The sequence below is a fragment of the Antrostomus carolinensis genome, unplaced genomic scaffold (assembly GCF_000700745.2).
Source record: "Antrostomus carolinensis isolate BGI_N321 unplaced genomic scaffold, ASM70074v2 scaffold16695, whole genome shotgun sequence".
NCBI classification, from domain to species: Eukaryota; Metazoa; Chordata; class Aves; order Caprimulgiformes; family Caprimulgidae; genus Antrostomus; species Antrostomus carolinensis.
This window is the reverse complement of record NW_010318632.1, coordinates 10,587-21,452: the sequence shown is the minus strand read 5'-3', so window position 1 is coordinate 21,452 and position 10,866 is coordinate 10,587. Positions and strand designations below refer to the sequence as shown.

Here is a 10,866-nt window from a genome sequence, read left to right as displayed (position 1 = left end):
TTCTTCCTAGGCATTGCTGAACAAATCTGCTTGTACCTCAGTTCTTGGCCTGCATTCCTATTTTCTGCTCCCGAGCTCATGGTCTTGTGTTCTGTCCCTGCGCTCTTATCCAGCACTTTTCTGTTTCCCAGGCACCTCTTAGAGATCCTTTGTTGCCAAATTTTCAGAGCTCTCTTGATTTATCTCCTCTGCTGTTTGGGTGAGAGTGTGTTAACCATGAGTTGGTACAGATGATGGTGAATGGGTCTGTGAAAAACTTGATAGCATTTCCAGCCCAGTGATGTAGGGGCAGAACAATGTTGGGGATTTTCTTGTTTTGTGTTGTGTTTGGTTGTGGTTTTTTTTTGGGGGGGGAGGGGGGGGGTTGGGGTGTTTTGTTTTTTCTTTGTTTTTTCTTTGTTTTGTTTTTTTTCACTATGCCAGTGTTTCTTAGCAGTAGTACTACTAGTGGTGCAGCACCAAAGGGAGCTTAGTGGAGGCTAGTGGCTTCTTGTTAATTACTGCATTGTCTTAACATTACTGAGTGCAGATCGGTGCGATGGGGTTTGAAAAGTAATGCAGTTGGTCACTTTAGCTCTATTTGTTAGTACCTTTCTCTGTTGCTGTCATTTGTTTAACTGTAGTAGTAGGAAACGTGAAGAAAAGAAAGTATAGGCTATGTCTTACTAAAAAATAAAAAAAGCAATGAGAAGTCCCAGTTGTATTGGGGTAATAATGTAGGTCCTTTGTACCTTGTTTCTTGAACAAGTAGATCTTTTACTTGATAGATGGAGGACAACAAACTAGTTGTAAATACATTCTCCAGGCTGTGAGTACTGTGAAATACAGCTGCAAGGCCACTGGCAGTGGTTCTCGCTGTGTTCCTTGTGATGCTCAAGAGTCTATTTTTCTTTTTCTTTAACTCTCCTCATTGGCTTTCCAGATAGTCAACTAGGAAAGATGGGGAGTTTATTCACATGTCCATGGGGTAATTATTCATGTGTTAATGCTGCTTATTTCTTAGACTTTTTGCAGCTGTGCTTGAAGTCTGCAGGTGATGCCTAAAATTATAATTTCTGACACTCATGGAAACTTCATATTAGAGATCAAGTCACCAGACAAAAATGTGTAGTGCTGCTGCTGCATGCCCTCTTACTTTGTAGTCCAGTGTAAAAGTGTTTGATTACTGGTACTAGTCCCTAGTGCTGTTTGGGGTAGAAGGACTTGCAGCAGGGGCTGGCTTTGCTCTCCAGGCTGTCACCTCCCCACTCCTTGCTGAAGGAGTGATGAACTAACAGTGCTCATGCTCCTGCGTCATCTGAAATAAGTTGTCTTGTACTTTGGGGTTATGAACAAAACCTTGAACTTTGTGCTCCCAAAAATATAATGCTGATAATCTAGTGTAGGGTTTTTTTCCCAAATTTTTCCACTTCAGGAACGGAAGCAAATCTTTCATGGTTTGCATAAACCCCCATCGAGATGTGTTTCTTCCCAGCCTTGCTTATGTTACACTTTGTTTTCTGAAGTCTTCTCACAGTAATCTTCTAAGAATCTTCTCCAAGTCTTGGCAAATAGAAGTGTCATTCAGACAAAGTTTATTTTTGAGTACAGCCCTGCTGACACTAATGAGTCATTCTGGGAGATTGAAGTCTGAGCGTGTCTCCAGTAAGGTCTTCTCCTCAATCCCATTGTGGAAAGCTGTTGCTTCAACATGCTTAAATGTAGCACAGGGTGCCCGGCTTGCACACGCCTCGGTGTGAAACACAAGCTCCAGCTGTCTATGGTCATACCAATATTTACAAGTGATCATCCCAGTCTTTAGAAGCTGAGTGTGCTGTATCTGAAGCAAACCAGTGAATTCTGACAGTAAATGGCAAGGAGAGTGTAACTGCAAGAACAGGGAATTGGAGCAAGGTGGCTGGATGGAAGAGTGCATGTGTATTGCTGATTGTGGAGGGGGAAGGATCTGCTTAAATACCAGAATCTTGCAAAGAGGAGCAATCTTTTAAAATAGACTTTGGAAGGTTATTGAGCTAGAAGAGCACTTTTGTAGCTGGCTAACACCTCTGTGAATAGGCATGGAAGGTATTTATTATCAAAAAATAGTGGAAGAGTTGAAATCATTTGGAGTGGCTGCCTCAACCATTCTTTGATTTTATTTCTTTAAAGCATTAAATGTATTATGTTGTTTACATTCTTAAATATCCATACAGCATAAAACTGGACATTTTGTTTCTTAAGTTTAAAATCTGATTTCATATACTTTTTTAACAGTTGTGACATGTAACCTTGTCTCAGCAAGCGAGTCCTAGAACAATTCACAATATTCATTTAATGTGACTGGTGCAGCGGAGTGTGCAGTAAGTCTCAACAAATATGTACATTGTTTAATTTTTGTTTTTACTGTTTCTATAGGGAATGAAACTTTAACAAGCTGTCTTATGCTAAAGCCTGGCTAACAGCGAGAGAGGCAAAGTGTAGAAGCAATGCCCTGATGAAAAGGTAGGGAACACACTGAAAGAGCTTTCAAAAGGTTTGTGTTGTGATTTGAGAGAATTCCTGTGATACTTGAGGTGCTTCTGTTTTGTTCCCAGGATTGTTTGCTTGCTGTGAAGGAAATACTGGGGCAAAAAGGCTTGTCTGTCACTTTTGCTGGGCAACTTTGGAGGTACAGGGATGGGGTGAAGGTTTTTTCCCTGGGTAACTGCAGTTATTTGCATGTTCTGTAGACTGTTGAGCTCTCACGTGGTTTGTGCCGTGTCACTGCTGAGAAATGGTTCTGAGTAGCCCTAGCAGGACTGACTGATCCAGTTAACTCCATTTTCCTCTTGCATGACAAACTGCCACACTTCTGTGTGTTGGCAGCGCACTCCAACAGGGTAATCATAGAATCATAGGATCCCAGACTGGTTTGGGTTGGAAGGGACCTTGAAGCTCATCCAGTCCCAACCCCCCTGCCATCAGCAGGGACACCTTCCACTAGACCAGGTTGCTCAAAGCCTCATCCAGCCTGGCCTTCAACACTTCCAGGGAAGGGTCATCCACAACTTCTTTGGGCAACCTGTTCCAGTGCAGCAGTGCACACGAGACTGAAATCCTAGGGGTTGTTAGAACTTTACTGGCAATTTTTAAAAATTGGTCAATGATTTCTCTGTCTATTCATCTGCTCTTCATGTGCCTTCAAAAGAAGGAAGTTCTTGGAATGTGATTCGATGACAAATGCTTAGAAAGAAAAAAATGAGCATTTTTAATAAAGCTTTGAACTGTTTTAATAAAAGGTGTGTAGCAGAGCCCTGCACTGGTTTCCAACCTACACTAGGAGACATTTGTTCCTTGTTTACAGGCAGAACATCTCTTTGGAGTCAGGCTAACAAAGTGAAATGTCACCTGCTTTGGACAGCTAATGGACCTAATAGGGAGCTCAAATTAATAAGCAATTTAATATTCTCAAAGGAAAATGCAGGAAGGAATGTGAATGAAGACAAGGAAGATTAAAAGATTACAATGCAGTTGTGTTTGTCTGCCAGAGGTGGACCTGGCAGAGCTGTCAGGTGGTGCTTGCTGCTGACTCTCACAGGTCATGTATCTCTTGCATGTGCAAAAAGCATATAAATAAACTGTTTTTGCTCTCTGGGAAAGCTGGCTCCTGGAAAGAAGCTGGCACTGCTAGAGCAGTTCTTCTGGTCTGCAGTCCTCTTACAAGTTACCTCTGCAAAAGTCTGTGGGTAAGAGCAGGTTATATGAATGATATCAGTATTTTTTTCCTTGGAAATGGTGTGGTGTGTCTGTAGTAAACCCCAAACTTCATGAAGCATCACGCCTGTTGCTGCTGCGCAGGTGGAATATATGGCACATCCGCATTAGTTCTGATTGTGTGGTGAGGAAAAAGCTGATTTGTTCTTCCCTCTTACAGTATTTGAATCAAAAATGTGATCTGTTCAAAAAGCTTGGGCAGTGACTTAGTTGTTTTATCTGAAAATATGTGAAATGGTATAAAATGATGCCTTACAGTTTTTGCTTGCTTTCTATGTGAGAGTTGCAGATAGCTTATAGCAAACAGAAAAAACTTTGTTAGAAGCAAAATAAATTAGTGTATTTGCTGCTCTTTCTGAATTCAGTGACGAGATCAAAGTCCCACCGGTATTTTATTTATCGCAAAAGGTTCAGCCACGTGGAACTTCTGTAAACCTCTTGATCATCTTTCTTGTAATACCAGATCGTTCTGCACTTTGCAACAGGTTGGTTCTCTTTTAACACCAGCAGTAGATCTATAGTGTTAGATCACAAAGCTAATTTTGCAGTTTAATCTCTTTTGCACAGTTGCTAAAATGCCAGCACCTATGGATTGCAGATAGTGAAAATTATTCATTAGTATTTCTGAAATGTTTTTGAAGAAATACAATGGTATTAAAAATTAAATTGAATAAGCAATGAAACTGAGTTTACTCAAGCTAATAGTTTCTGGATCTGTGGCAGGATTATCTGATTGTTTCCTCTGTTTTCATATTTTTAGAAATGGCAAAAAGCCCTCTTCTCCCACATTTAAATAGTAATGATCTGCAAAGTCTCTGTGTGTTTTTAATATGTTCTTACAAGTCAGCTTGCTATTTGCAAGGATATTTTGTTTCTTACTGATGTTTCTGGTATTGAATTTATAGTGCTATTAATTATATGCAGTCCATTAAAGATGATTGTCATGAGATGGCTCAAAGAGCATATATTGCACTTATTTCCAGGGGCTTTTGTGAGCGGTTATGTTCATGATCCCATGGCACTGTCTTCAAAGTGCAGCCTTTTGTTCCCAGATGACTGCAGTGTAGAGAAGTGAGAGTAGCTGCTTCTCAGTGTAACACTGTTAATGTTGAATTTCACCTGGGACCTGCTGCTTCGAGCAACACTCTTATGCAGTGTGAATGTCTGTTGTATGTTTTTAGTTTTGTTTTGGGTTGGTTTTTTTTTCCCCTAGAAGTTGACTTGCAGGACTGTGTGATGTATATAATTATAACATGCTCTGGAATAGTTTCATGGTAAGAGTTCCTACAGAAATTACTCAGGTTTGTCAGTTTATGTGAAATTGCTTTTCACACAATGATTATTTGTCACTCAATTAGCTCATACTATATACACCTTCTTTCTGGGGTCTGTTACCATAAAGTTTGCATAAATCTGCCCTTACAGTAAACAGAGGTTGAAAATTGGAATACCACAGTAGCTCTAGTAAAGTCTAAGTTGACTTGAATAAAATACAACATAATTATTTTGACATCTTCTGTGTTTTATCCCATTTTTAGCTGCAAGCCTTTGTATCAGAAGGCAAAGATCTGAAGGGATGATGCATCATCAGCTAGGCCTTTTATTTTTTTTGCTGTAAAAGCTGCATTAAATTATGAGTCTTGCTGACTTTTGTGTATTGCTATAACCTTAGGAAGCGAATTTGTGTGATAGCAGGTGTTTGTATGTAGGGGATTCTAATTTTAACTGGCTCTAAATGAAGAAAGCTTGTCCTAGTTTTTCCTGAAAGTACTTTTGGGAATAAATGTATGTTTGAATTTTAAGATTTTTGTATGGAAAAGAATTGACTTAATATGAAAAAATTAATAGTAAGGATTAAGTTGTGAGATAGGTATGATTCTTCAGTATAAAATATATATCTTTATTTATAATGCTGTTTTATGCTAATTAAACTGGAATAATGGTACAGTGCTGCTACTACACTGAAGTTGTAAGGGTTACTTGCAGTTTTAACAGTCATAGTTTATGTTTTTTATTACTAAAATATTGTTTTCTTTTCAACTAAAAAGGCTTTGTGAAGCACTCCAGAAATTGGTGTTGTTTAGTGAAATAATGCTAATGAGAAAAGGAACAAAACAAAAGAAAAAATAATATTTTTCTAACTCAGAATTTTTAAGGCAAACTTCAGCTTTGTAGTGTTTCTGCTGCTTTCTGCTGAGCCTGTGGTTATGGAGCATTTTTCATACACAACAGCGCAAGACTCAGCCAGCTTTCAGTCCACCTTCTCTCTTCTCAAGTCGTTCAACTTCTTTTTCACCAGAGCTCATGACAGGCTAAGCACTGAGTTTAAATTGCTTGGTTGGTAGCTCTTACTTAGCCAGCCTTTTCTTCCTCAGCAGTTCTTGAGGAATATTTTGATTTTTATATATATATATATATATATATATTCCTCTATCTTTGCAGTGGTCTTTGCCCATAGCTCTTTTCTGATCTATGTTATGAAGTGTTAATTTTTTGGGGGGTTTTTTCTACATTTCTTGATGCATTTTCAAATGGTAAAACTTAAAAAGCAACTGCTTGTGCTCTGGGTTTGTGCTTTTTGTGTTTGTTTTTTTTTTTTGTTGGCTTTAAATCTTAAGAGCAAATGCTTGCCTGATGTATTGTAGCTTTAAAAAAAACAACCTTAGAGCTTATCCATTGGTTTAGAATAAGTGCTGGCTGATAAAGACAGAAAGTTTTCATGACAATTAAAATGTAGTATACCATAGTTAAACTTTACAGAGAATTATTAATGTTACAGAATATTTAGAACGTCAGCTCTGTTAGCTGGAAGATGTGTTAGTGTTTGGTCTTATGTTAGAGCCTGAAGAGACTTTATGAAATGTCTTTATCTCTCCATAATTTCTTGCTTCTGGCTGAAGACAGATACACAGTGAAATAACAGGCATGTGCAGTGGTTGAATTTGTGCGTCTTTGGATGTATCACTCAAGGAGAAGTTTGAGTTTAGAGTTAGTACTCTCAGATACTGATACTTGAATAATGGTTTGAGGGTTTTTCTTGGCATTTTCTTGAATAATGTAAAAAAACCTTAAAATAAAAACTTTTCCTCATTTCCTTAAGACTTTAGAAACTAGTCAAGTCAATAACTCCAGCAAAATAGAAACAACCTACAAAATAAGAGCAGGAAGATGGAATTACCTTTCTTGCACTGGTGGATGAAGTTGATAGTGGTGATCAGGCACAGGCTGACGTTCTTCCTTCCTGAGCAGGGACTGGTGCTGGAAATCTGAGGTCAGCTTGGAACAACTTGATTCATAGAATCATAGAGTGGTCTGGGTTGGAAGGGACCTTAAAGATCATCCAGTTCCAACCCCCCTGCCATCAGCAGGGACACCTTCCACTAGACCAGGTTGCTCAAAGTCTCATCCAACCTGGCCTTCAACACTGCCAGATTAAATGCACAGTATCAACTTAGGACATAACCTCCCTAATTATCAGTGAGAGATGTACAGACTTGTTTTACTTGTTTTCATGGGGATTTCTTGGTAAAATGCAAGAATCATCACCATATGAAGTTTGATAAGGCTTAATACTTGCTACCTAGAACAAAAATAGAGGGAGGAAAAGCAACTAGAATACAGGTGGCATGAAAACTGAAGTCTTGTACCAACCATTCAAACTGTTTTAAGTTCTGGTTGTTGAGTTTCTGAATGTTAGCAAGCTCTTGAAAATCCTGTTTTGCAATAAAATTTTACACCCAAACAAAATTAATTCAACAAAATGGAGTTTTAAATAGCTTGATTGGTTTAAAAAGGCTGGAACTTGATGACAGTATGCTTCCTGAAGCTACTTTAGCAAGGTTCCAGCACACATGGGTGAAGTAGATAAACATTTTTAGTCCATTTCTTAATGTTCCATGAAAGAGCGGAAAGTATTCTCTTTATTTGCAAAATCAAGCTATTAAATAAGAGATGGAGTTTCAGTGACTTGCAGAGGCATTCAGGAGTCTCTGACAAAGAGGAAGCTGAATCTCCCGGTATGTAGTGCACTGCCTTGTTTGCAAGGCCATCTTTTCATCCTACAGATATTACTTTGTCCTGTGCTGAAGTTAATTTACAATGTTGGTAGCAAACACTGCAAAAAAAAAAAAAAAACCAAAACAGAAAGAATTCATATGTAAAGATTTATTATTATTTTTTTTTTAAATCAATATGTCCCAGGAGGAAAGAATGTCATTTCCCACCACAGTTTGGCTGGAACAGCAGGACTCTATTCCTTTTCATTACCAAAACCTTCAAGTGGTCTTGAATGTTTTTGTTTCACAGTGGTCTGTAGTCCATTGAAGTTGACTTGACTTAAATGACTTGTATAAAAGCAGGTATATTGCTGGCTATAGGTGGGTTGCATATCAAGAATCTGAGCCCCAAAACACTATAAAAGAAAATGGTAGCAACTTTTAACCTGCAAAAATACTTCAAGAAGATCTGTAGTTGGTATCTGATGTAAAATCTTACAGGGTGAGATGGCTGCAAGTATTATTGTTGTATCTTTAGAATAATCAAGACAGCCTTTGCATATATGTTTAATATTCAGGAAGCAAATTAATTGCAGATCTTGCTTTAGAAGATCCATTGTCACGGTGAGCAGAGTGCAGTAACAGACTTTATGCAGAATACACGAGAACTACCCTTTGGTTCATCCATGAACTTTACATCGTGAACTATTTGTGAAACTTTGCACAGTATTTTGCTGTTACTTCTCCTGTTGGTTCAGCCACCCTAGTGCATGAGTGAGCAAGAAGAGGCCATTTGGGTTTTGCATTCCAAGATTTAACAATTAACTCCCTTGATTGTGACTCAGAATTCCAGACTGGGAAGATAATGATTACAAATGAGAAATGTTAAATGATCTGATGATGGATCTCTCTATTTCTTTTGTTTTCATTTATATTATTGCCAATTTTTTGGTTGTTTTTAAAATAATTTTATTATTTCTGATATAATTTCCTTGAAAAATACTGATACATATTTCCTTCTTGCCAGGTATAACGTCTTGTAATGGAAGATGGAAGACAAAGGGGCTCGTGTTGCTGACTACTTTGTTGTCGCGGGATTAACAGATATTTCAAAACCACTAGAGGAAGAAATCCACTTCAATGATGCTTGCCATAAAATCGCTAAACCAAAAGAACCTATTACAGACGTAACAGTAATTAATAAATCCCTGGGGGAGGAAGTTCCTCAGGGCTATAAATGCATAGATGTTACTCCCTCAGGACTGTCTGCAGATCTCAATAATGGCAGTCTTGTAGGACCGCAAATATACCTTTGTTATCGCCGAGGAAGGGATAAGCCCCCACTTACTGATCTGGGGTGAGTGGTTTTTTTGTTCCATTGGATGATTTTGCCAGTTTTGTTTGACTAATGAGCAAATAAAGCAGGTTTATTGAAATATCATACTGTTAAAATATAAGGCAAAACTCTAAACAGGAAGATATTTGTTGTCTTGAGCATGCTGTAACCCAGTATGGTAGGAAAAATACTTGCTGGATTTTAGTGACAACTGTAAACCTTTGCATTTTGGAGTTTTCAAAGCCATTTATAATTTTCAGTGTATAGATTTTGGTTGAGATAAGATGCTTAACCTATTTAATACAGTTGGAAAGAGGCGAGTTGTGTGACGTTCTTAGGATCAGGCAATGATTCTTTAGTAGAATTGAAAATAACACTATTCTGCAGTGAAGAAAATACTTAAAAGTAAATTACAAGTGTGGAAAACTGGTATAGTTTAATCATAAAACTTTTCTGTTAGGATGTGACCTGAACTTGTCAGTAAGAATGTTTTGATCAGAAATGAGACAAGAGCTGTTAAACTAGTACTACTCACTTATAATTCTTAGTATAGTATTAGTATTCAAAGTGGGGTTTTTTAAAAATTATGTGCCTTCTGACTTTTGTTCATCCTATTTAACTAGGGTTTTATATGATGGCAAAGAAAGAGTAAAGCAAGGTTGTGAAATAATTCAAACTACTCCATATGGTCGACCTGCTAACATTAGCGGCAGTGCCTCATCGCAGAGAGTGTACATCACTTACCGGAGAGCATCCGAAAGCATGACACAAAACACGCTGGCTGTCACGGATATCTGTATAATCATACCAAGTAAAGGAGAAACCCCTCCACATACGTTCTGCAAGGTTGACAAGAATCTTAATAATAGTATGGTAAGACTGAAAATCTGGATTTTTGAATGCTTGATATAGAATCATAGAATGGTTTGGATTGGAAGGGACCTTAAAGCTCGTCCAGTTCCAACCCCCCTGCCATCAGCAGGGACACCTTCCACTAGACCAGGTTGCTCAAAGCCTCATCCAGCCTGGCCTTCAACACTTCCAGGGAGGAGCAGCCACAGCTCCTCTGGGCAACCTGTTCCAGTGTCTGACCACCCTCACAGTGAAGAACTTCTTCCTAATATCTAATCTAAACCTCCCCTCTTTCAGCTTAAACCCATTTCCCCTATTCGGTGGTGTAATGTTTGTGGAGCATTTGTGACAATTCTCAGAGTACTGGTGAAAAATTTTGGTAAGCCCTCTCCAAAGATAAATCAAATCTTGGAAGAGCTGGTGGATTCCATTTTGTTGTTCCTGATTTGAACAAAGTCTTTTTGGCAGTCTGGGAGCAAATGGTCTTTTTAGTGCTGACTTCAGCAGCTTTGGATTAGTCCTTAGAACCTGTTGTGTCACCATCTGTGTAACTGGAGGTTTTACAGACATGGCTGTGTTTGACACTGATTTTACTGTTGCAATGGCAATTCTGTATCTAACAACCACCTTCTCTTTTGTTTTTAAACTCTCCCATTACCTACAATGCTATTTTGTAAGTGTCATTCTCCTCAGTAGTTTTAGTTTCAAAAACTTCTCCTCTGAAGAGAGTTACATATAGGTGATGTTGGATACTGTTGACTGTAAACTTCTTTAAATGCTCAATATGGTTCTGTTGCCATTGTCAGAAAGAATAGCATAGCAGCCCCAAAATTCCTGTATCTTAGTGCTCTATGTTTTTGTGTGTAGATTATGGTTCTTCTTAAACAAGGAAGAGGAGGTTTTCCTCCATTCATTTCTGTTATGTCCTTTTATTATATTCTTCTCACATAA

At 38.3% G+C, this 10,866-nt stretch overlaps 1 protein-coding gene across 1 annotated transcript in view; it reads left to right on the top strand.

The window, feature by feature from the left end:
* Positions 1-8,776: 8,776 nt before the first annotated feature.
* LOC104525744 (C-myc promoter-binding protein-like) overlaps positions 8,777-10,866 on the top strand; it is a gene marked incomplete at its 3' end in the record, with an annotated part of 11,918 nt that continues 9,828 nt past the window's right edge. The window contains exons 1-3 of the mRNA XM_010168978.1: positions 8,777-9,084; positions 9,687-9,936; positions 10,109-10,121. Of these exons, the coding sequence (XP_010167280.1) occupies positions 8,777-9,084; positions 9,687-9,936; positions 10,109-10,121 (571 nt within the window). The remainder of the gene's footprint in view (positions 9,085-9,686; positions 9,937-10,108; positions 10,122-10,866) is intronic.